At 52.3% G+C, this 26,188-nt stretch overlaps 1 protein-coding gene across 1 annotated transcript in view; it reads left to right on the top strand.

The window, feature by feature from the left end:
- GALNT17 (polypeptide N-acetylgalactosaminyltransferase 17) overlaps window positions 1–26,188 on the top strand; it is a 225,535-nt gene that overhangs the window by 192,887 nt on the left and 6,460 nt on the right. Inside the window, exon 10 of the mRNA XM_041484915.1 lies at window positions 6,817–6,984. Coding sequence (XP_041340849.1) covers window positions 6,817–6,984 — 168 coding nt within the window. The remainder of the gene's footprint in view (window positions 1–6,816; window positions 6,985–26,188) is intronic.

Raw genomic sequence — 26,188 nt, 5'->3', positions numbered from 1 at the left:
ACCTCGGGTACCACAGGGGTTTTCCCAGCTGCTCCTGCAGTGTTTTCTGGATTCCCATCATCCTTCCCATTTTCCTGCAAGGAAAAGCCTTGAAAGAGGAAACCTTTGTAAATTGAAAATATTGGAAAGCTGAGATTTTTGCAATTTGAAACCAAAAAAATTTGAAATTTGTAGTTTAAAATAAAATCTTCCAGACAAAGGCAAATAGCAATAATCATGGACACAATCTGAGAGTTTCCTTCCCAAGGTCAGGCTGGATGAGAGTTGGATGGAAGGTTGGAATAAGATGATCTTTAAGGTCGCTTCCAACCCAGTCCATTGTGGGATTACTTCTCTTCCACCAGCAGAATAAACCCAGACTAATGGGGTAAAGAAAACAATTAGTGCTCTGGTAATGAGCCATTTCAGCTTGGCTGGAATTTGTTTTCCAGCACTCCTTTTGCCTCTCCAAAAGTTTTGGAGCATCTGGGGCCCAGCAGGCTTGAGGAGATTCATTTTCAGCTAAAAAAATGAACAGTTCAAGGAATGGAAAACATAAAAATCCTGTTCTCACTCCACAGTCACCCTGGACTCAGGGATCCCAGAGCTCACCTGAGCCGGAGCTGGAGGAGCTGGGAAGCAGCTGTGGGGTGGAGGAAATCCCACTTTGGGTTACCCTGGCCTTCAACAAAGATCAGCCCCTGGGGCTGGTGGAGTCCCTGCTAAACAGAACCTGCTCTTGCTCAAAAACCCCATTTTCCTCTTAAATGGCACCAACTGCCTTTTGCACTTTGTGGCTGCAGATCTGAGCCTCTAAGTGCATTATTGTGTGAGAAACTGGATTGGGCTGCCACTGGCTGCTGACCCTGGGCTTTAGGGTGAATGGCTGAGAACAGGGTATTTATTTTTCCCTCAGTGTTATTGGGATTAAGTTTAACAATGTTTTCTCCCCCTACTTGAAGTTCTGAAGTCAAATTTTGCTGGCTGCCTGGAGCTTGCCCATTTCATCCTTCCTGGTCTTCCCTCTCCCCAGTGCCCCTCCCCTGTTCAGCTGAGAGCCAGTTCTTGGCAGTTCCTTTGTTTCTGATACAACCAATTAATGAAACTCCTGGAAAACGCTGGTTTTAAGCAGCTATCAGCAAGTGCAGAAACTTTGAAATGGCCTTTGTGGCACCATGAAGGAAATTGGACATTCCCTATAACTGTTTAATTAATGGGCTGCAGGTTGTAATTTATGACTGGGAATGGAATTACAAGTAATGGAAACGCTGGTTTTTGTATATACATATATATATATATATATATATATATATGTTTAATTTTTATTTATTTGTATGTGTATGAAACCCCACAAGGAGCTGTTGAGCTCCTTTGGAGTTGCTCACGTCCCAAACCACACGTGGTGTCCTAAAATCCCCCCTTCTCTCCTTGATCCTGGGGCCCATCCCAGACATTGTGACATCCCAGACATTCCTCATGTCAGAATCTAGAAATGGTTTCACTGCCAGCCTTGGCAGCAGTGAGAGAGGGGCAGGTGTGGGGTCCCTGCTGGCACTGGCACGTCCCAAGGACAGGGGAGCTGTGCCTCCTGCTCCTGCCACACCAGGGTGCTGGGATCTTCTTGGAAGCCCTCCCTGTTCCTAAATCCAGTCCCAGCCCACCCCTCTGGCTGTGGATCCCCAGCCCAGCTGGGAGAGAGGGAATGCTGGGTCTGCCAGGAGGGATTTGGGCCATTTTGGACACTTTGTGTCCCACCCCCAATTTCTGCTCTCTCCTGTGGCTGCCCATGGATTTAAGCTCAGCCTGGATGCAGTTCAGGGTGGTGGCTCTGAATGCAGGTGAGATCTTGCCTTTACTCATTCATCCCTCACTGAGTAAAATTTTGAGGATTTTTCTCTTATTTTCCCTTCAGCTTTCTGTTCTCTCTGCTTCCATTCACTTCCAGGTCAAATCATTATGAGATTCCATCATCATCCTTTTATCCTGTAATTATATTAAGGCTGCTGATGGATTTTTTTCCTGCTTGATGGCTTCATCTTTGAGGCAATCCCTCATGGAAGCACCTTGCTGTAATGATGTATTACACTAATAATGCAGCCATAGCTCATTGCAGTGACACAGCTATGGTGATATATTAAGGTGATAGAAAGCACTATAATGCTATAAAACTTAAGATAATGTTCACCCAGCAGAGCATTTCATTTAATTATAGGATAAAATATGTTTTGCCCATTTAAGCAGCAGAAGTTGAGGACAAAGCCATCAATACTGAGCTCATGGGGGACACGGCAGGAGCAGGGGTGACGAAACAGCACCCTTTAATCAGATTAAATTGTGGTAAAAGGCAAATCCTGAACATTTTACTGATGGCTGCTAATTGATGTTCTGCTCAGAGCAGAAGGGAAGCTAAACAACCCAAAATTATTTTCCAATAGAGTCAATGAAGGTCATCAAGGCTTTTATTTCCCAGGTGCTGGGATGTCTAATTAACTTTCTGCCATCTCTGAGATGCAGCCAGCAGAAACACAACCACAGGAGATGGATTGGAGCTGCAGCTTTACCTGGGGGGATCAGCCCCAGCCCTGGTGCAGCTGAGGGAGCTGGGAAGGGGCTCAGCCTGGAGAAAAGGAGGCTCAGGGGGCCCTTGTGGCTCTGCACAACTCCTGACAGGAGGGGACAGCCGGGGGGTCGGGCTGTGCTCCAGGGAACAGGGACAGGAGGAGAGGGAACGGCCTCAGGCTGGGCCAGGGGAGGGGCAGGGTGGATTTTGGGGAAATTCCTTCCTGGAAAGGGTGGCCAGGCATTGGAATTAGAGTGCCCATCCCTGGAGGTGTCCAGGGAAGGGCTGGAGGTGGCACTCAGTGCTCTGGGCTGGGGACAAGGTGGGCATCAGGCACAGCTGGCACTCGATGGCCTTGGAGGGATTTTCCAGCCCCAGTGATCCGGGGATTGCCTCCAGGGACAGCTGAAGGTGGGAATGTGGCCAGCTGCAGTTTCCTGGATGAGGTTTTATGGAAGGCTGTTCCAGGGGCTGGGGCTGTCAGTCACTGCTGGGGATGTGGCTTTGGGCCACTCAAACTGGTGAAGGGGTTAAAGACCTCATCAGTTTGAGCCACTTTGAAATGCCTGGCTTGGGAATAGTTTTAAACTATTTTCCTGTGGTCCTTTATCTTGGTTTTTCCCTTGTTTCTTGTCATGTCCCAGGCTGGGTTGGGGCCTCTGGCTCGCTCTGGAGAGGAGCAGAATAACAAAGGAGGAATTAGGGCTTGGAATTAACCTGGCCTGTGAGGAGAGGCTGGGAGAAGAGCTCAGGGGGCCTCATCTGGAGAGAAGACTCTGGGGAGAGCTCAGAGCCCCTTGCAGGGCCTGAAGGGGCTCCAGGAGAGCTGGAGAGGGGCTGGGGACAAGGCATGGAGGGACAGGACACAGGGAATGGCTTCCACTGCCAGAGGGCAGGGCTGGATGGGATATTGGGAATTAGGAATTGTTCCCTGGCAGGGTGGGCAGGCCCTGGCACAGGGTGCCCAGAGCAGCTGTGGCTGCCCCTGGATCCCTGGCAGTGCCCAAGGCCAGGCTGGACACTGGGGCTGGAGCAGCCTGGGATAGTGGGAGGAGGTGGAAAGAGAGGATCCTTAAAGCCCCTTTTCCTCCCAAACCATTCAGTGATTCTCTACAGCCATCCCAAAAGAAGAAAATACCATTAATGTTGTAGGAGCATGGCAGGACTTGCGCTCAGGAGTTAGATGGGATTTTTGGGGGATAATCCCCCCAGGTTTGCCTTGGGGGTTGCAGTGGCTGTTGCTGAGGCTGTGCTGTGTTGGTGAGTGGCTCAGGCCTGGGCTGCTTTCCCCCTGCTCCCAGCACAGATCTCACCTGTGCCAGGTGCATTTCCTGCCTCAGTCCCTGCTGTGTTCCAGCCCTGCCCGCTCCCTTCCCGGCGCAGGATGGCATTTCTGCTCCACTTGCTGTTCCCAGCACACTGGGCAGTGCCATGGCAGAGCAGAGGTCCTGGTGCCCCGTGGGCATGGGCCAGCTCTCTGGGGACAGGCTGCCAAAGGCCATCTGAAAGGGGAGAGCCTGGCATGCTCCTTCCCAAGGGGCATGGCATGCCAGAGCCTTCCCAAGGACTGGCTCTGCCCATTAGGGACATCTGGGTCATTTCTGCCTCTGTGACAGCCAGGGTTTGTCTGTCTCTGCTTTGTCTTTGCCTTTATGCAGTTTTTTCTTCCTGCAAGACAAGAAGTGCCATCAGAGAACCATGGAATGGTCTGGATTGGAGGGACCTTAAATTCCACCCAGTGCCTCCCCTGCCATGGCAGGGACACCTCCCACTGTCCCAGGCTGCTCCAAGCCCCAATGTCCAGCCTGGCCTTGGGCACTGCCAGGGATCCAGGGGCAGCCACAGCTGCTCTGGGCACCCTGTGCCAGGGCCTGCCCACCCTTCCAGGGAACAATTCCCAATATCCCATGTAACCCTGCTTTCCATCAGTTTGACCCCATTCCCCTGGATCCTGTCCCTCCAGTTCCTGATGCAGGGTCCCTCTCTGGCTTCCCTGGAACCCCCCAGATCCTGGAAGGGGCTCTGAGGTCTCTACACAACCTGCTCTTCTCCAGAGGGACAGTCCCAGCTTTCCAGCCTGGCTCCGTATAGGAGGTGCTCCAATCCCTGAACTTCAAGGTGCCCCTCTGGCCTTGCTCCAACACTTCTATGTCCTTCCTCTGCTGGGGGCACCTGGATGCTCTGGATTTGATGCTCAGATGCCAGTTCAGCTGAGTTGCATGGTTGAAACCCCTCTGGCAGGCTGAGAGCACTGTGTGGCTCAAGGCTGGGCCCATCAGCACATCCAGGGCAGGCCACGAGGATGGGGAAGGGTCTGGAAGGGAAGCCGTGTGTGGAGCAGCTGAGGGCACTGGAATGTTCAGCTGGAGGAGACTGAGGGGAGACTCATCACGGTTCCATCGTCCTCATGAGGGGCAGAGGAGGGGCAGACACTGATCTCTGCTCTGTGGGACAGGGACAGGGACAGCTGGAGATGTGCTGGGACAGGCTCAGGCTGGAGCTCAGGGAAAGGTTCTTCCCCCAGAGGGTGCTGGGCACTGCCCAGGCTCCCCAGGGAATGGGCACGGCCCCGAGGCTGCCAGAGCTCCAGGAGCTCCAGGGATGCCCAGGCTGGGATTGTTGGGGTGTCTGTGCAGGGACAGGGCCTGGACTGGATGATCCTTGGGGATCCCTTCCCACTCAGGACATTCTGTGATTCTGTGATTTTGTGATTCTGCCTTGCAAAGAGCTTTGGGGACAGAAGGGCACATCCTGCCCAGGGAGGGTGAGATGGTGCAGCTTTGCCCCCAGAGCAGCTGTGGCTGCCCCTGGATCCCTGGCAGTGCCCAAGGCCAGGCTGGACAGGGCTTGGAGCAGCCTGGGACGGTGGAAGGTGTCCCTGCCATGGCAGGGGTGGCACTGGGTGGGCTTTGCTGTCCCTTCCAACCCAAACCATTCCATGATTCTGTGATCAGCGTTTGGGCTGCTCCTGACCTCTCCTGTGGGGAACACCTGGCAAAGGAACATCAGGGAGATGTGAGGAGCTCAGGGCCTGCTCTGATACACAACATTTTCACTCTGGCTGTAACTCCAGCAGCACCTGGGAGCAGAGCCAGGCCCACCCCAAGAGAGCTGGGCACCCTGACTGGATCTGGGGTCATGAGCTGCAGTCTGACCCTGTTACATTGTTTTAACTTGATTTCCAGTGTTTAATTATTACAGCCCAGATAACCCAAACTCTCAGTGGGATTTACTGCCTCTTCTCTGGCATCTGGGTCACAGATACACTCAGTTAATTAATGTGCTGAATCCTCCTTATCTGTCTGCTGGATAATGGCCTGATTCATAATTTAAATAAGGAGCTGTGGAGATCTTTCCCTTGAACTATAAAAGGCAGGACACTGGCATTCCTTTCTTCTCACTCCAGAATTCAAATGTGTTTAGGGAAATATTGTGGTGGCATTCCTTGAAATTGAGGAGTCCTTTGTGTGCCCACTGTCCCCAGGGGCATCAGCCCTGCCCACTGCTCCCATCCTGCCTCCCCTGGCAGCCCTGAGCAGTTGGATCCCATGGGAATGGCAGGGGTGGCTGCAATCCTGGGCCTTTCCCGAGGGCAGATCCAGGCCCCCATCCCAGTTCTGGCCCCTCTGGCTGGTGCTGCTGCCTGCTTGGAGCCCTGGAGGCTGTGCCAGGCACCCAGAAGCACCAGCCCAGCCAAGGCTGGCTCACCCAGCAGGGCCAGCCAGGCCAGCTGGCTCCAGCTGGAGTCCAGGGAAAACCATCCATTGCCCCATCCCACAGCATTCCAGGAGGCTGCAGGAGTCTGCTCCAGGAGGACTTTAAGGCTTGGAATTATTCCTACGCCTTCCTGCGTCTCAATTCCTCACCTGCATCTGGAAAAAATAAAAACCCAAGCAGGGATAAAAGGGTGCAGAAAGTTGGGATTTATTCCTTCCAGCTCTGCTTTCCTTTCCCTGTGCATCCCCACAGAATGTTCCCAGGGGCTCTCTGTTGTCCTGTCCCTCTGTGCTGATGTTCTGAGGTGCTGAGGGACTGGGCTCCTTTGGAAAGGATGGAATATCAACCAGAGCTTTCTTCGTGTTTCTGGGAGAGACCTGGGGGAGATGGGCATTTGTGGCTTTACTTTCACCACGTGTGAGTCTCCCCCAGCTGATCCCAGCTCTGGGGGGCTGCCTCAGAACTGCTGCTCCCTCTGGCCAGCTCTCCAAGAGGTGCCACATTCCCTGCTGGAGCAGTCTGGGAGCATTTACTGACAGGGAATTTCTGTATGTCCCCAGCTGGCTCGATACACCAAGGAGGGCTTCCTGCACCTGGGGGCCCTGGGCACCACCACGCTGCTGCCCGACACGCGCTGCCTGGTGGACACGGGCAAGAGCCGCTTCCCGCAGCTGCTGGACTGTGACAAGGTCAAGAGCAGCCTCCACAAGCGCTGGAACTTCATCCAGGTGTGTCTGGGGCTGCCCTCGGGGCTCCTCTGTGTAGTAAAAGGTGACCCCCGACGAGGGGAGAAAATGACGCATCTGACTCCATTGATATCAGGAAGCTAATTAATTACTTCATTATACTATGTTATTCTATACTGTATTACATTACATCTAAACTGAATGTGCACACGCACTCAGCTCAGCTCAACTGCCCAGAATCTCGTGCCTGGCAGCCGACAGTCCCGACACACACACGTGGATTCAATTGGTCAGTGAATGAGAACACTCACGCCAGAATCCAATTATCAATTCCCTTCAGGTGAACAATCTTCCACGATGCATTCCACTTGTGAACAACCAGAGGAGCTGCAATTGAGATAAGAATTGTTTTTTCTTTCTCTGAGGCTCCTCACTGCAATTCCCAGAAATGTCCTTGGGAAGTTGTGCCTTGCTTTTCTCTGTGAAGAGAAACAGCCACAGCTCTGCTGTGTCCCAAGCCCTGGCTGGGACACAGCCCCTGGGATGGGGTGGGACAAAGGGGAAACGGTGCCACGGCACAGCGAATTCCTGCTCCTGAGGCAGAGGGAGGGGGTTAAGAGGGATCAGGGCAGCATTTCAGGACAATTTCTAATCAGTTTTCCCTTCTGGTAGCAGAAAGGTGGATCTGGTTATGTCTGATCTGCCAATGACTTCCAGATTCCTTTGTTTCTTGTGGATGAAGAGTAAAATTCCTTCACACTCTTTTGTCTCAAAGCAGAGTGTAAATAAGTGTATTGGTTTGAACAGACAGGTGTCTGCTGAGGAAGGGGGGCCTCCCTTGAAAGAGAAAATGTAAACCCCCTCCCTCCCAATTATTATAATTTTGAAATTAAGGGGCTCTCAGGCAAAGATATGGGAGTAGGAATAACAGTTCTTCATTAGGGAAGAAAATGTAAAAAGTAAAATAAAAAATGCAGTAATACAGAGCAGAAACTGCTGCTCCCTCTGGCCAGCTCTCCAAGAGGTGCCACATTCCCTGCTGGAGCAGTCTGGGAGCATTTACTGACAGGGAACTTCTGCTTTCCCACACAACTCCAAGCTCTCCCAAAGGGCTGGGGAGGTTTGCACCATGACCCTGGACAGACCTGCCTGGCAAGTGTGGAAACTGAGGAGCTTGGGAGAGGAAAGGGTTCCCAAGCCCCAAAGGAGTCAAGTTTGAAGGATGTGGTGTTTTGCTGAGTCCTTGTTCCCTTTTCCCTTTCTTGCCCCTGCATCCAGCAGCCCCTTCCCTGAGTTTTGGAGAAGCAAAACATGCCCCAGCAGCTCCCAGGGATCTTTCCAACCCCTGATCACTGAAGTTACCCAAAACAATGCAGTGGAATAAACCCCCTGACCTCCCCTTGCCCCCTCTCCATCACCCACATGCTGCTGGCCAAGCCAGCACCTCCCTCCACAGAGACCCAAAAGGGGTTCCCTTAGGCATTACCTGGGATGTCTGCCTGCCCTTCTGGGTGACAGCAGGAATGTTCTCAGAGGCTTGAGCACCCCTGTCCTGCCTGCTCAGGCCTGGCCAAGGTCCCCCAGAGTCACTGCAGCCCTTCCTGGGCCATGGAAGGGACAGGGAGTGAGGCCAAGGCACCAACAAATGGCAGCTTGGCTGAAATTCTTGGCCCTGAAGCCACTTCAGGCTTGTTGCTCTGGTGGAGGGATCTCACCTGATTTATTTTTGGCTCACAGTAATCCTGGCTACCAAATCTTGGCTGCCAAATCCACCTGGGAGTCCTCTGCTTGGGGCCCTGACGTGTGGCTGCCAGAAGAAGGGAAAGAGGATCCTGCAGAATTGCTGGACGTGGGTGGACACAGGCTTTGCTCAGCAGGGAGGAGAAACCAGCCCATCTCCTGTCCTTCTCCCAGAATAATCCTCTTTGTGGCTGCCCTCTGGCTAGGGTGCACTAAAATAGATTAATATATGAGATGGATGTGTAAATATGTTTCCCAAGCTGGGATGTGCACAGAGTCCTTTGCTGCAGAGCACTCATGCCTGTCTTCCATTTGCATCAGGATGAAGCTCCCTGGATGTTTAACGAGCTGAATTTCCAATGCCATGCAGCAGGTTTATAACTGATGTTTTAGTAATTTATTGAACAGAAGCAGATCTATTTCATTGTTCCTTCTACAGCAACTAGCATCACCTAGGACTGATTGTTCATTTAGGCTTTACAAGGCTCCCTCAACCACTGGGGCTGTCTCTGATTTTTCCCCTGCCTTCCTTAATGAAGTAAAACCTCTTAGTTGTCCTGACCTGCAGAGTAGAGAGTCAATGTAGAATTTTGCTCTCTTTTTCGCTGTTGCATCACCCCTTGTGTAATAAATTTGAGCACTTCCAAACCCGAAATGACCACAACTCTGTGGATGCATGAGCCAGCTCCCCCTGCCTTTGTTGCTGCCTTCTAAGAGAAGCAATTTCCTGGTGACTCCAGGACACCCTGAGGGCTTTGAGACCCCACAGCTCCGGTCCAGCTGGTAAAATGCCCTTAAACTGAGCAAATATTGGAGGGAGAGACTGTGTGGGTCAGGATAAGCAGCCAGACAGCCCCTGGATGTTGCCTGTGCTGTAATTCAGCCCAGCTTGAGCCCTGCCAGTGCCCAGGGTGGCAGCAGATGGCTTTTGTCACATGTCACAGGGGTGGGGTGAGGTCCCCAGCGCCATCTGCTCCCACAGCAGGGCTGGATGAGGTGTGGCTGCTCCTGGGCTCCATCCTGGCTGTGCTGAGCCCCTGGCCAGGAGGGCCTGGCTCTGTCCCAGTCCCTGCCTGTCCCTGGTCCCTCTGCGATGGCCGCGTGTCCCTGGTGCCACTGCGGTCCCCGTGCCAGGTGGCACAGACACGCGGGGACAGCACGAGGATCCTGCTGCTGCTGAGCCCTGGGATGCTTTGGAATGTTCAGGCTCAGGCCTGCCTTTCCTTCGTGCTCCAGAAGGAAAAGCAGCCCCTGAGCCAGCACCAGGAAGGGAAGGTGGAGATGAACCCTGGGCTCCAGGACCCTCAGCTGGGCCAGAGCCCCGGGGAGGTGTTGGCCCCTTCTCCCTGCTCCAGCTTCCAAACCACTGGAAACAGGAGCAAAATCAGGCTGAAAAGTGGGAATTTCCTCTGCTGTTCTGCCCTGACACGGTTTGTGACTGCAGGGTGACCCCGGGAGAAATCTGTCTGAGATCTGGGTCTCGTTGTTGCATCTCGCTTATCTCTAATCATCTGTTAATTGCTTTAAGAAGTGATCTCCAAGTGATTCTTATTAAATATCTGGTTTGAGCCTTGCCTCTTGAGTGATTTTCAAAAGATTCTGTGCTGCTGAGATACAGAGGCAGTCATTTCTCTCGTTACTCATTTAATAGAAAAGTGCTGCTGTTTTAATAAAGCTTCCATTTTTAAAAGAAATGGAAATGAAGGAGAGATCAAGAGAGATGGTGGGCACAGATTAACTCCCATTCCATCCATCCCTGCTGCTGCCACTCACCAGGATAACAGTTACACCCCACAAGCTGGAAGGAGATGTGATGTGGCCAGTAAAACACCACTTGCATTCCCGAGCCCAGGCTGGCTGTCCCTAAATGTTCCTGATGTCACCTGGAGCTGGGGGCACTCCTTGAACCCATTCCTTCCACCCATGTTCTCCTGAGCACCGGGTTGGTGCTTTCCTGGGGGGAGGGAAGGGTCTCTGTGGGGACACCTGTGACCAAAGGGAGCTGGGGCACAGCAGGTGAGGGCACCCAGGTGAGTGTCACCTGCGCAGGGGCACATCCAGCCCCTGCTGGGCTCTGGAGCCACAGGGCTCTTGCAGGATGGCACAGGATGGAAACCTGAGCCCCTGTGGGGAGCAATTCCCACCCAGGGGCAAGATCCATGTTGGAAAATGGTTCAGTCTGCTTCAGAGCAGATGGAATCATGGAATCCCAGAATGGTTTGGGTTGGAGGGACCTTAAAACCCATCCAGTACCTTTCCACTGTCCCAGGCTGCTCCAAGCCCCAGTGTCCAAGCTGGCCTTGGGCACTGCCAGGGATCCAGGGGCAGCCACAGCTGCTCTGGGCACCCTGTGCCAGGGCCTGCCCCCCCTGCCAGGGAACAATTCCTTCCCAATATCCAACCTAAACCCATTCTCTGTCACTTTGATCCCATTCCCTCTTGTCCTGTCCCTCCATCCCCTGTCCAAAGTCTCTCTCCATGTTTCCTGCAGGCTCCCTCAGGCCCTGCAAGGCCACAATTCAGTCACCCCAAAGCTTCTCCTCTCCAGGTGAACATTCCCAGCTGTTCCAGCCTTTCCTCCCAGCAGAGCTGCTCCATCCTTCTGCTCATCCTGGAGCCTCCTCTGGGCTCCTCCAGCAGCTCCAGCTCCTGCCTGTGCTGGCCCAGGGCTGGGGCAGCTCTGCAGGTGGGGTCTCACCTGGGCACAGGGGCAGAATCCCAATCCCTGCCCTGCTGCCCACTCTGGGATCAGCCTAGGGCAGGGGGTTCATGGCTCGGCCATGGCCAGTTCACCCACAGCAACCCCAGGGCCCTCTTCCTGCTCCAGCTGCTCATCCCAGCCTGGATGGATCATGGGGGCTGCCCCAGCTTGAACATGGCCTTGCTAAACTTCCTGAGATTCCCAAGGGCCACTCCTCTGGATGGCCCTGTCTTCCAGGGGCGTCACTGCACCCTCAGCTTGGTGTCACCTGCTGAGGGTGCCCTTGATCCCTTTGTGTGTCATTGATGAAGATATTTAAATACCACAGGCCCCAAAACTGACCCTGAGGACACCACTGGTCACTGATGTCCAGCGGGACTCTGAGCCATTGACCATGACCATGACCTCTGCTGGCAGCAGGGACTCCTCCTCTGCAGGAGCTTTGTGCTGCCCAGGGCAGAGAGCAGAACGTCCAGAAGGTTCTTCCTAGTCCTCAAATCACACGAAACTCTCCTTTCAACACTGAAAGTTGAACTCATGGCCTCCCAACGGCAAAGCCTCTGCTTGGGCATGGAGCCATTTGGGCACTGATCCACTGCTAATGGCTTGGAGCTGAGCACTCCAGGGTGGAAAGGGGCACTGGGAACTCTGCAGCTCCTCCTCGCAGATGGGAAGCCATCCTTGCTTGGGTTGAGACTGGGAAAAGTGACTGTGGCCATCAGGAGTCTCAGCTGGATTTCCAAGGACAGTGGGATGAATTCACAGAATCACTGGGTTGGAAGAGACCTCCAAGATCATTGAGCCCAATCCAGCCCCAAAACCTCAGCTAAACCCTGGCACCCAGTGCCACATCCAGGCTTTGTTAAACACACCCAGGGATGGTGACTGCACCACCTCCCCAGGCAGCCAGTCCAGAACTTTATCACCCTTTCTGTGAAAAACTTTTTCCTAATATCCAACCTGTATTTCCCTTGACTTCATGAAGGCCGGAGGCCTCTCCCCTGGCACTGCCAAACTTAAACAATCCTTTAAACATCAGAAAGACTTTGGGCCACTTCAGGGACAGAAATAAACCCTTCCAGCTGAGAAATGTGGGGGCTGAGCTCATTTTACTGCAAGATCTTGAGGAGTGGCTGGTCCTGAGTACTGGGGGCAGGGAATTCCTGGAATCAATGTTCTTATAAATCAAAAAGTTCCCCAAATCAATGATGGCTTTAAGTCCTCCTGCAGGCAGGAGCCCCACAACCCCCTGGAGCCAGGGGAGCTCCTCAGCTCCCTAAGGAGTTCAGGAAAGTTCCCACTGCTGGGTTGGGAATCTCAGCTCTGCCTTTGACAGCAACACAACCAAATAAAATCACAGAAATGAGGAGCTCCAGAGCCCAGCAATGTCCAGCCATCCAGGAAATCCTGTCAGGAGCAGGTAGGTCCAGTGTCACATCCCAGAGGATGAGTGTGACAAACACTGCCCATTTCAGCTGCTCCTCACCCAGGAAGGGCTCAGGTGGGGATTTATGGCAGGGAAAAGGGGCTGTTCCCATTTCCTGCGGGATTGGGTGACTCCTGCAAACCCCAGCTGGGAATTTGGCCCAGGGGCTTTGGATCCCACGTGGAGCTGAGCTTGGCTGTGCTCAGGGCAGTGAGAAAGGAACAACCTGGGGAGGGGCTCCTGCAGTGCCAGATATTCCTTCTGGGATATTCTTTCAGTGCTCACTGTCTGGAGCAGTCACCTGCTCCTCTGTGTCAAGGGTTGTTCCTCCATCAGAAGGCAAATAGCTGAGAGCTTTCCACAGGAGGAATTCTTCTTTCAATCCCACCTGGTCTCTTGGAAGTGTGAGGGGTAAGAGCTCTCCAAATGCCTTTCCTGACTGTTGTAATCCCAGGTTTTATTGTTATGGGCAAGAACCCAGGCAGGAATTAATTTCTGATTGTGCTCTTGGAAATCCAAGCCTGGGGGGAATGATCCAGAGGGGCACAAGGGGCTGAGCAGAGCTGCACTCAGCACTGAACCAGTGGCAGCAACTGAATTTTGAGAGTGGAAGAGCCACGAGAGGGATCCTTCCAGCCTCCTGAGCTCCCACGAGGAGCTGGGGTGTTTCCTGCCACTGGAAAGAGTGCCTGAAGCCTCATCCTTGGAAAACTGGCCCAGGAATGCAGCTCTGGCTACCAGGACAGGGCCCAGGGATCCTTGGCAGTGCAGGAGCTTCCTGAGGCTGTGGAGATGCTGAGCTGGGAGAGCTGTGGTGAGCATGGCCTTGGCTGGCTCTGGAGAGCACCCAGCTGCTACCAGCCACCCTCCATGGCATGGCAGGGGGAGAAAATCACATGGAATACTCCTAGGGCAGGAGAGGGCACTCACCAGGCACCACCATGGGCAGGATACTGATTTGGGGAACGATAATTGGATTCATTACAATTACAAATGGGGTGGGTGGTGAGAGGCAAACTGAAACCCCAAAAACCCAGGCTCACCTTCACCCAGCCATTGTCAGCTCTACCATTCCAGGAGCTGCAGGTGGATGGGATGGGCTTGGTCCATCCCACTCTGCCTGTGGATCCTTCCTCACAAATTCCCCCTGTGCCACCCTGGGGTCCCTCTCATGGGATACATCCCCCATGGGCCACAGCTCCTGAAAGAGCTCCAGGGGGTCCTCCAGGGGCTGCAGCTTCCCCTGGGGCATCTCCCCCTGCTCCAGGGGGGCCCTCCAGGGGCTGCCAGGCATCTCTGCTCCCCTCTGGATCTCCAGGGGCTGCAGTGGCCCAGCTGCTCCATGGACTCTTGGGGGAATCTCTGCCCCTGGAGCAGCTCTTGCCCTGCCCTTGTCCCTGCTGGGCTGGTTGTCACCCATGTCCTTCCCTCCGCTCTCCCACAGCAGCTGCACAACCATTTTCACCCTTTCTGGGAGGTGTTACCCCAGAGGTGGCAGCAACTCCAGTGCTGGCCTTGGCCCTGGCACAGCTGCTTTGGAGCCAGCTGGACCCCAAAGTGACACTGGGAGGAGGGAAAGGACAGGACAGCTCAAGCTGGGGAGGGAGGGAACACTATGGAGAGGAGGGATCACTGTGGAAAGGAGGAATCATTAAGGAAAGGAGGAATCATTATGAAGAGGAGGGCTTATTATGGAAAGGAGGGATCACTGTGGAGAGGAGGGATCACTGTGGAAAGGAGGGATCATTGAGGAAAGGAGGGCTCCTTCTGCCGTTTCTTGCAGAGCTCGGAGCATCTGAGGATGCCGCCCCTCGGAGGGGTCCCTTGGGCAGAGCTGTCTCCTCTCCAGCAGCCTGGGAGGGGAGGGGACAGCCCCAGCTGGGGCTCTGCTGTCCCCTGCTCCCTCTGTCCCCGGCCGTGCCCTCCCCAGTCCCGGGGCTGTGCTGGGGTGCAGAGGCAGCCCAGGAGCCGTGCCTGCCCCGGGCTCTCCCCCGTGCTCAGCTTTGCCCCTTGCCCAGAGTCAGCCCCCAGGGACCTTCACGCCCTTCATGTTTCCACTTTGGTGCTATTTTGGTCCACTTTCCCTTTGTCTTCAGTGCTGTCTTGTCTCAGTTTTGTGTCTTGGGCTGCTTCACATCCCCTCTTTGTTCTCTGCATGAGTTTGCTCCATCCCTGTCCCTGCTTGCTCCTTTATTCTCTGTGTGTTTTCCTTTGTTTGCTCCTTTCCCTCTGTTATTCCTTTTGATTGCTTATTTCCACTTCAGATTTTTTCACTCTCTCACATTCTTTCCTGTTTCATCTCTCTTCGTGTTTTCCTCTTGCTTTGTTTTCCCCATATTCTTTTTCCCTCTCCTGATGGTTTTGTTCTTCGTGTGTGTTTGGATTCCTCCCGCCCTGCTTTCCTCCCCAGGTTCTCATTTTGGGTGGGAGACCAGCCTTTGATTAAATTTTAATCAAAGTGCCTAAAATCCAAATCCTTTTTTTTTTTCTCTCTCTTTTTATTGCTAAGAAGGAGACATTATCACAGCTCGTGACAGCAACTGGTGCCCATCCTGCTGCAGTGCCTTGGCACAGGCTGCCAAGTGGGGATGCCATGGCCAGAGCCATGGGTTTTCCAGGTTCCACGACCTCCCTGCCATGGGTAGGGGCAGACAATGGGTGGATCCTGGTTTCAAGCAGCAGAAATCCCTGGTGCTGGGGGACAGGTCTCTCTGAGATGTGGGTCTGGATCACTCTTGGAGATCCAGGGGACAAAGGGATCCGATGGGACTAAGTGGATCTCAGGAGCCTGGATTTGCTACAGGCTGGGATTGTCTCTTTTTCTAATAAGGATAAAAAAAACCAAACCCAATTTCTAATGGTCTTTATGCTGCCCTTGCTGAGCTGAGTGAGAGCAGAAGAAATGCCTGCCCAGGTGCCCTGGGGTGGTGGGACTTCTAGGGGAAAAACCAGGAGACTTGGGGCAGGAAAAGGGGAATCAAGAAAGGGAAATGAAGGGACCAGGGCCAGATCTGGTGGAGATGAGCACTGGGCTGATCTGAGCCAGATCTGGTGGAGATGAGCCAGATCTGGTGGAGATGAGCTCATCCCTGGGCTGCTCCCTCTGGGATGGGACTGGCTTTGGGCAGAGGAAGGTGCCTGACCCAACATAGGGACCTGGGAAAGGTCAGCCCTGCCATGGCCACCAGTAGCTGCTGGGGCTGGGTTGGGAGGAGCTGGGCAGCAGCTCTGTCCCCAGTGTGCCCAAACACAGCCCCTTCCTGGGGGATTTTCATCCCATCTGGTTCTGAACTGCTTCCTCAGGCCCTCCCGTCCTCCCTGGCAGAAATGGGGTTTGTGTGTCCAGGCTGGAACAGCCAACCTGAGCCTTTGTCCCTTCCCCAGCCCTGACAGGGAGGCTGGACAGATTCTTTCCTTCTGTTCTTCTTTCCTGTGTTGTGTTTCTTCTGATCCAGAAGAGATCAAGCCACAGCTCTCTGTTTCCCAGCCCCAAACCAGCAGAACCCTCTGGTCATCAAGTAATCACAGAATCCCAGAGTGGTTTGGGCTGGCAGCGACCTCAAAGCCCATCCAGTGCCACCCCTGCCATGGGCAGGGACACCTTCCACTGCCCCACAACCTGGCCTTGGACACTGCCAGGGATCCAGGGGCAGCCACAGCTGCTCTGGGAAATCTCTTCCAGCACATCACCACCCTCACAAGGAGTAATTTCATTCCAATACCTGTAAAATAAATCCACAAACCCTTGTGATAGATGAGCAATGCCATGGGCGACTCTCAAAATTACAACGAAAATATCCTGTATGTATGTTAGGAGAAGTTTTATAGATTTATAGTTGTGTTTTACCCCCCCTTGTGCTGTTATCAGGGGTGCCCTGGGTTTGGGACATTTGGAAGGGTCACTCATTACCATGGCAGCACCTGAGCTCCAATCAAGGTGTCAGGCAGTGATCTCCAGCCCTGGGCAGGGAAGGAGGAGTCGATGGACAGAACTTTGGGAGAGGCCAAAGGGTTAAAAGGTGAAACCTCCGTTGTGTGGGTGAGCCCATGGTGGGGAAAATCCTCTGCTCCTGGTTCTGTAATATTTTCTCTGTTCAGTCTTCTGTTGTATTTTTGATAAGGTTTTAACAAACCTTTTACATTCTTTGGAAGTGAGGGTCATTTCTTACACCCTGGAGCCAGGAGCCCTCCACATTTGGTGCAGAGGCTTCACCCATCCCAAATCCTCGCTGGGAAAAGACAGAAGAGCCCATCCAGCTGCTGAGTGTGTGACCCAGTGGCCTGACAAGAGCTCGGCCCCAGTATCAATTATAATTGCCATTAATTATCGGCAATCCTCGGAGCGAGCCGCGCTCTCCCGTTCACTCCCCGCTCAGGAAATTCCCTTGACCTCCGGTGTTTAAGCGGAGCAGCTCCTGCCGAGCGGCTTTGTTGCAGTTGATAGCGAGATAATTATAATGCCATCAGTGGTTAAACTGTTTCAATAGCGCCAGGCCCTCTCCTCAGGCCTTTGATGAATATCTAGCAGCAGAGATGGCAGATTAATCACTGCTGGCTGCTGGGGTGGCAGCAGAGCGAGCGCTGACAGCAGCGGCCCAGGCAGAACAGTGTTACAGATATGTGAAATAAAGTGCATATGATATGGCTCTACGCAGATATTTACTATATGTGTTATTTTGTATTGATTAGTAGTGCTGTATTACCATTCTAATAGTATGGTAAATGTAGTTTTGTAGTTAAAATGTAGCTTTTGTAGTTAAAATAGAAACTATGTAGGTGGGATATTTTTTTTTTAAAGAAAGGAATGAAGTACCGAGATAGCAGCCACAGGACACCTAAATCTTCCAGAGAAAGAGAATTTATTGCTCACCTATCAGAAGAAACGAACTTCTTCCCGCCTCGCTCAGCCCTGAAGACACCTCAGGATTCACAGGAAGAAGCTGACACTGACCAGACAGAATCCTTTTTTTGAATGGAATTTATGCATCTCATATGAGATGTATGAATATGCAACAGGCTATTGTTTTTAAGGGTTAATCCTCTGTTAATGGGTGTCCTTTTTCAGGCTTATTTTGCCCAGAAAAAGGTACCCGGACCATCCTAAAGTCTTTGTTTTTATTGTCTCGTATTGTCCTAATCCTAATTCTTCAAATTCGTATTACTCTAATTTTATTACTATTTTTATAACCATTTTATTACTATAAAACTTTTTAGATTTTAAAAACAAGTGATTGGCGTTTTTCACAGATACATATTATAATATTGGCTTTTCACAAATGTTAAAATGGATTTTATATATGAGGTGTTAAAGTAACTTTGTTTTTATTTCTGTTGTTAATTAAACTTAGACATAGTAGTGCAATAAATGATATCAGTGTGCTTGTGTTAAAAAGCCTACTTGGATGGGATAAGATCCAAGGAACACAGGATGAGGGCACCTGTACAGATCTGCCAACCATCAGCACTCACTGACTGAAGAAAGCATGGACCAAGGCTCAAACTGGAAATGATAAGGAGAAGGAGCCAAAACCACAGCCAAGAAACATGTATGCTCTGAAAAGGCAGACCAAAGAGGGGCCGTGTAAAATAGCTCCTGGAAAATGTAAACTAGTTTATGGATGTGCATCAGGGTCTATGAATATTCAACAGGCTGATGTCATTAAAAGGTATTTCAGGGGTATCCCCAAGGATAACAGTGTGCTCTTGGCTGAGTGCCAACCCTAATACCTTTGCTCTATGATCCTTGTCTCCCACTGTCCTTTATTAAACTTTTTGCATTTTCAGGGGAGAGTGAATGTGTTTTTCACAACAAGATGTTCCTGAGATGCACATCCCGAAATCAGAATGAGGGGAGTATGCAGGGGTGTGGAGCTGGCTGCCCACCAGTCCTGCCAGGGAGCAGGGAATGCAGCCTGAAATCTTCTCCCAGCCCTCTCCCATCCCCATTAGCACCAATTTCCTTTTCCAGGGGTGCAACAGTGGCAGGCAGAGTAGGGGGGTTCACTTCTCAGTCTGACAGGAATTACAGAAGAGTTGGAGTTGCAGGGTGAGGAGGGAAAAATGCTGTTTAAAATGTTCCTTAATATTTGGCTGTTGCAGTAAGGTAGAAAAATTATAAGAAAAAGGCCTGATGAAATCAGACCTGCTCTGTTATTTCAGTGGCTGGCCTTGTCAGGCTAGCCCTTTGCAAGTTCCCATGTGAAAGCAATCCTGGTGGGAGCAGTTTGTTAACATAACAATCTATTCCTGGGTAAAAAACCAGACAACAGCACCTGTATAAACTGTTTTTACACCATTAGATAGAAAAATGAAAACTATCTCTCACAAACAACTTTTCCTGCACGTACACTCCAGGGTTTGAGTGACCAATCAATAGAAGGTAACAACTTGTTACTGACCATTAAAGTGATTGGCAAGAGAGCTCCTGACCAACTGGAGTCCCACACGAGGTCTGTAAAACTGTATAAAAACAAGTTATATGAATAAAGAAGGGGTGTTTTTTTTCTACCATGAAGAAAATGGAGTCCATGTGATTTATTCTGATATTTGATGGCCCATGGAATGAGGGGCCCAGAGTGCTCCAAACCTCCCTGGGAAGAGGCAGGAGGTAAAACATTTATTACCTGAGCCTTTAAACCTTAAAACCTTGGGACCAGCTGCTTTTCATGTTTTAAGGAGGGGTTTTCCCCACCCCACAAGTTTGTGTAGGAAATTATGGAAAGTAATCCACTGCCCCATTTCTCTATGATTTTGCTGTTGAGCTGCACTGGGACACATCCAGCCAAAAATGCTGCTTGTGTTCCTTGAGGGGACCCAGCCATGCCCTGGAGCCAAAACTCCTGCTCCCATCCTGGGCAAGAGGGATGAAGTTTTCCTGGAATCACAGAATATCCTGGAAGGGACTCCCAGGGATCATCCGTGCAGTTCTGGTCCTGCACCCCAACAATCCCAGCCTGGCCATCCCTGGAGCTCCTGGAGCTCTGGCAGCCTCGGGGCCGTGCCCATTCCCTGGGGAGCCTGGGCAGTGCCCAGCACCCTCTGGGGGAAGAACCTTTCCCTGGGCAACCTGGTCCTTGGAGAAGTGGGATCAGTTAACCTGTGTAACTGCATCCTAGAATGTCTCACCCAACACCTGGACCCATGTGAGACTCTGAGCAGCACAGGAAAGGTGTGATTGTTTTCCAGAGGGTTTTATTTTTCTGGCTGTGATATGGTGGGAGCACCCGTGGTTCTGTTGGGTTTGCTTTAATTATTGTTATTTGTGTGTAAACACACCAAGAGCTTGTTGAAACCACTGGGCTGGAAAACTGCCTGGGAGGCTCCTGCTCCCCTCGGCAGAGTTTAAAATGGTTGGTGACTGTTATTTCCCAGCTTCCCTGCCTGCCTCAGCTCTGGGTGTTTGTCAGGACAGACCCTGCTTGCCCCGGGCCGGGTGGGAGCTCCTTGGCTGGGAGGGATGGAGCTACAGCCCCTGAGGGGAGGGATGTGGGCTGGGAAGGGGCTTTGGGAATGCTCCTGGAGCAGGGCAGAGCTGGTCCTGCCCCAAAGAGATGCCTGTGAGCAATGTGCTCACCTCACTTCCCACCCTGGAGCCTCTGGAGAGCCAGGGAGGAGGTGGGTGCTTTATTCCTTGCTGGATTTGAGGTTTTCCCCTTGCCCTTAAACCACAGGGATCTCAAAATACCTGCTGGGCTTCATATTCCCACTCCAGCCCTCACCTCTGCCAAACTCTCACCTGGGAGATGCCACAGGGCTCTACTGTCACCACAAAGCCACTCCCTGTCCCCTCTGCAGGAGGCTCCTGAGTGTCCCCGTCCCTGCCCATGGTCCTGTGTGCCCCGGGCAGCTGCTGGTGCCCCTTGGCCAGGGACCCTGGTGCCAGCCAAGGGGGGGCTTTCCCCCGTGTGCCAGGACAGTGCTCAGAGCACTCCCACCACTGCTAGAGGGAAACACTGAGGTGCTGGCAGGTACAAAATAAATCAGTTTAAAACAATAAAAGCTCCCCTACACCAGTCAGAAACCCCAAGAGCAGGAGTGGTCTGGAAGAGGATGGGTGACCTTGCTGGGGACATCACCAGGGCAGAGGAAGCAGGAGGGCAGGGGAGTCACACAAGGTGGGGGTGCCTCATGGTGGGGGGTGCCCCATGCCCAGTACCCTGGGACAGGTCAGGAGAGCAGGGAAATTGGGAAAGGTGTGAGTGTGGTGGGCTTGGTGCCCAAGATGGCACTGGCAGGGATGGGTTTGGTGCCTGGGGTAGCACTGGCAGTGATGGGTTTGGTGCCTGGGGTAGCACTGGCAGTGATGGGTTTGGTGCCTGGGGTGGCACTGGCAGGGATGGGTTTGGTGGCCAGGGTGGCACTGGCAGGGATGGGTTTGGTGCCCAGGGTGGCACTGGCAGGACATGTCTGGTTGGAGCCACATCCCTGTCTGTGGGGTGATCCTTCCAGAGCAGGGTCTGAACCCCACGGGCCTCACAGGGGTGGGATTTCCTGCACAGAGGGTGAACCTGTGAGATTTGGGGTTTAAGGATGGGGGACAGCGGGGGCCTGACTGGGGTGGGCTGTGCTGGCCAGGGATGAGGCACAGGGGGAAAGGGAAAGGGAAAGGGAAAGGGAAAGGGAAAGGGAAAGGGAAAGGGAAAGGGAAAGGAAAGCTACTCCCCCACTGCCACCTTGTGCCTGAAAACCAAACAGCCTGGCAGGTCTGCAGGGCTGTCACAGGGGATGGCCAAGTCCAGGACATCCCTGTGGGGCTGGCAATTCCCAAATGGGGCCAGAAATGGCTTTTGGATGAGGTTCCCCGGAGAGCAGCCCCGGCTGAGAGCGTGGCTTTAGGTGAAGCTTTACCCAAGCAGGCTGAGCCCAGCCTTCCCTAAAGGTTTAAAAATGCTTTATGTTCACCCCAGCTGGAGGGGGCACAGAGCTGGAGGCTGTGCCCAGGCACCCTCAGGGTGCAGCTCCTGCAGCCTGTGCCAGGGCCTTCCTTCCCTGCTTCACGGGGAACAATTCCTTCCCAATATCTAATTTAAATCTCTCATTCTTTAGTTTAAATTTGTTCCCCTCTGTCCTGTCAGTATCTGACCATGTCAAAAGTCCCTTTCCCTCTTTTTTATGATCCCCCTTTAGGCCCTGGAAGGGGCTCTGAGATCTCTCTGGAGCCTTCCCCTCTCCAGGTGAGCACGCCCAGCTTGCCAGCCTGGCACCAGAGCAGACTTGGAGCATCCTCATGGCTTCCTCAGGATTCCAGCAGCTCCATGTCCTGTCTGTCAAAATCTGCAATAACAGGGAAGGAGGAGTGCCTGGCCTCTGAGAGCTCAGTGGTGGGACATGAGGGAGGGTTGGAAGTGTCTGGGGAAAACAGGAATCTGGGGCAGCCAGAGGTGACCCAGTGCTGTGCAAGCTGCAAAAGCATCAGCACTGGGAATTCCTGGGTCTTGAGAGCCTTGGACTTTTCCAGCATGGAATTCCTGTGAACTTCCAGAACTCTGCCTGAACTACTTGGCAACTCCTTATTAGAGACATTTCTGCACACCACAAGTGACAGGGAGGGCTTCAAAAAGGGGGGAAAGGAACCCAGAAGGAGGAAGAAGAAGAGAGGAATTATAAATCTGTCCTTTGGAAAGAGCACTGGGGGCAAAAAGGCCTGGAATTCCCAAACCAGACACCCTTGGAGCACCCAGAGGGATGATCCTGTCCTATGGCTCAGGGACAAATGCCAGGAAAATCTGAATTTCCTCTGCAGCTTGTGGCAGATCCCTGCTCACAGTGTGGGGGACAGGATGAAGGATGGGGTCTCCTGGGCTGGGCTCTGCTTCCCCCAAGGAAAGCCCAGATTCCTGGAGCAGGGTGGTCCCAAAGCCTCTGGGAGAGGCATTGCAGGCAATCCAGGGTGTGTTAATTATCCAGCCCTTGGGAATGAGAGAGGGGGAGATGGGAGTGGGGCTGGGCTGGGGTTGGAGCTCCACTCTGAAAGCTTGGAATGGCAGGGAGGGGTCTTGGAGCTTGCAGGGCTGCTGCAGAGGGGCTTTGCCTTCAGCAGCACCTCCCAGTGCTGGGATCCCCCTGGGGCCAGGGTGGGCAACTCCAGGGGCACGGGAATGGGAATCCCCAACCTGAGCTGTCCTGGAGGTGCTGAGCGGAGCATCCATTGGGGAAAAAACCCTTTAAATCACTTTAGAACTTTTTCATAGTAAGAAAGTCCTTGTAGATCACAGAATCAGGGAATATCCTGAGTTGGGTGGGACCCCCAGGAACCATCCAGTGCAGCCCCTGGCCTCAGGACACCCCAACAATCCCAGCCTGGCCATCCCTGGAGCTCCTGGAGCTCTGGCAGCCTCGGGGCCGTGCCCATTCCCTGGGGAGCCTGGGCAGTGCCCAGCACCCTCTGGGGGAAGAACCTTTCCCTGGGCAGCCCCTTCCAGGGCCTGACCACCCTTTCCAGGAAGAAATTCCTCCTGATGCCCAGCCTGGCCTCCTGGTGCCTGTGGGGAGCACCTGCCTGATCTGAGGTCTGAGGATTGGCCTCACCCACAACACTGCAGGCTCAGGAGCTGGGAGCTGCAGGAGGAGGGGTGGAACAGACCCCACTCACTGACAGCTCAGGTCAAAAAATAAAAAATAAAAGTAACTAAAGTGTTAACAATAACATTTTATAACAAAAATAAAGTAACTAAAAAGTGTTTTAAAAGCTTTTATTCTATTTTTAGTCTCATATAAAAAGTAAAATAGTGCCAATGTTGTCATTTACACTATCACAATCAAAAACTGTTTCTTAATTATAATACATTATAAGTGGTTTTAGCCTATCAATTTTTGTAACACTATGTTGTAAATACTTTAAAACTATTTATCTAAAATTACTCTTTTTGTCTTACAACAATACATCTTTTATAGTTCTATTCTCTAAAAAAACTAGTCTTATTTATAAAACTGTCTTTTAAAACTTATTTGTGATTCCATTTCTCTCTCAACAATATCTGTCCTATTTTATAATATTTCTAATACTTCAACATTTCTTATCTCAAAGTTTACATACAAATACACACTATGTGAACCTTCTATCAAACTTAAAAAATTCTCTACAAATCCATTTCCCACAAGGTCTTCCTCACTAGAACTTTTCCCTGCTGAAAAAAGCCTCAAATTAAACATCCAGCATAGGCAGCTTTATGGGACTGGAGGGCTGAAACACCAACAAGCAGCACAAAGAATTCCAGCTGTGCTCAACCACAGGCTCTGCTCCTCCAGGGAGGCTCCTGCAAGGAAACACTACCAGAATCCAGTTCCCAGGGGGTTCATGGTGACTCCCAAGGATGGCACAGCTGGCCTGGCACCCCTGCAGCTCCAGGGTTGTGTATTTGTGCTGTGAAACCAGGAGTTATCCCCTGGAATCCGCAGGGACTTCACCTGGCACAGGCGGGTGTTTGTGGCTTTCCGAGGGCAGGGGCAGCTGCTGCTCTCTGGGGATATCTTATCTCCTGGCTTCTGATCCCAAAGTTTCTTTAGAGGAGCCGTTCATCCAGCCGGGACTTCTCCTGCCCTTCCCAAATAAACGTGGTTTTACTTCCCACCACGAGAGGTCTCCAGGAACCGAAGGAAAAAAATCCAGTTGGAAAAAGCATCCAGGAGCAAGGCTGGAAGCAACCGATGCCGGAGCTGGGGAGGAAAGGTCTCATCCTCTAACAGGTGAGACTTCCAACACATCCCTGGCTGCTGGGGTCTGGGTCTTTGGGGTGGGATCCCCAAATTTCCCAGCAGCTGTGGGAAACTGAGGTGCTTTGGGAACGCTTCAGGGGAAGAGCCAAACCAGGGGAAAACCAAATTTACAGGAACAGCATGCACCAGCGCAGCTGTGGTGAGGTTGTTCCTCCTCAGTGGTCAGGGGGTCTCCAGTGGCTGGTATCAAATGTCCAATTTTGAACTTTTTCCCCTTTCTCAGCCAAGAGGGGCTCGTTCTGTGCCCACAACCCCCTTAGGAGGATAAACACATTCCTAATAACACATTCCTGTTAACACAGCATCCTGGGATGCTTTGGGCTGGAGGGACCTTAAAGCCCATCCATGGGCAGGGACACCTTCCACTGTCCCAGGCTGCTCCAAGTCCCATCCAGACTGGCCTTGGGCACTGCCAGGGATCCAGGGGCAGCCACAGCTGCTCTGGGCACCCTGTGCCAGGGCCTGCCCACCCTCCCAGGGAACAGTTCCTTCCCAATATCTCACTTAACCCACACTCAGTAAATGTGAAGGCATTCCCTGTGTCCTGTCCCTCCATGCCTTGTCCCCAGCCCCTCTCCAGCTCTCCTGGAGCCCCTTTAGGCCCTGCAAGGGGCTCTGAGGTCTCTCCAAAACCTTTTCATCTCTATCCTGAAGAGCCCCAGCTCTCCCAGCCTGCCTCCAGAGGGGCTCCAGCTCCTGGAGTATCTCTGTGGCCTCCTCTGGATTCATTCCACCACAATTCATTCCATGTCTTTCTTGTGCTGGGGGCAGTTGTTGCTTTCTTTCCTCTAGAAATTGAAGACCACTGAAGAAATTTTTCCTCACATCCAGCCCCAACCTGCCCTGGTGTAAATGGCATTTGAGAAAGTGCCTCTGTGCCAAGGGCTGTCACAGGGATGGGTCACCTTGTGCTTCCCCTGGCATCTGCACATTCTCCTGGCTCCCAAACTTATTGGCTTGTGACTCTAAGGCAGAAACTCAGGATTTGTGCTGATTTTTGAGTTTGGAACACTTTAGAGAGGGTTTGCAGCAGTGGAAGTCATTTTAGACCTTTCTAATCAATACTTCAGCAGTTGAAAGAAGTGCTTTAAAAGGCCTCGAGGGACAGAGCTCAGTCCATGTAAACACTGCTATTGTCCTACCCTGATCCTTATTAATCCACTTGGATGCCTCTGATGGCTCAGCCTGGACCTTCCCAGAGAGAGGTCCTACAAGAGAACACTTTCTAGGGGTCTCAGGCAGTCCTTCAGTAACCTCAGCAAGGGGCAGACAGCTCAGCTCTGAGCAGCTATTTCAGCTCTCAGTGATTTCAGCTCTGCCTTGCGAGGTGTACCCTGGCCAGCACAGGGACAAAGAGACAGGAGCACTGTGTAGTTATTCCACAGAGTTCCTTTATTCCAGCACCCTGCAAAGGAGGCCAGGGACAACACCTCCCCCCTGAACAGGGCAGAAGCAGGGGTTTTTATGGGGAAAAGTGGGGGTGGTACAAAGGGGAAAAACCAATCGGTCCCAACAAATCTACATGGGGTTCCAAAGCATGCTGGGAACTCACCATGACCAAGGAGGATTTCTCAATCCAGGAGGGTTTGAGAAGATCTTATCACAGCCCATGCAAGGGACATTTCTCCAAGGAGAGGTTTGGCATGCACAAACCACCTCCACAA

The sequence above is a fragment of the Pyrgilauda ruficollis genome, unplaced genomic scaffold (genome assembly GCF_017590135.1).
Source record: "Pyrgilauda ruficollis isolate IOZ18807 unplaced genomic scaffold, ASM1759013v1 scaffold69, whole genome shotgun sequence".
Classification (NCBI taxonomy): domain Eukaryota; kingdom Metazoa; phylum Chordata; class Aves; order Passeriformes; family Passeridae; genus Pyrgilauda; species Pyrgilauda ruficollis.
Note: the sequence above shows the minus strand (reverse complement) of the source record. Positions and strands in the feature narration are given on the sequence as shown.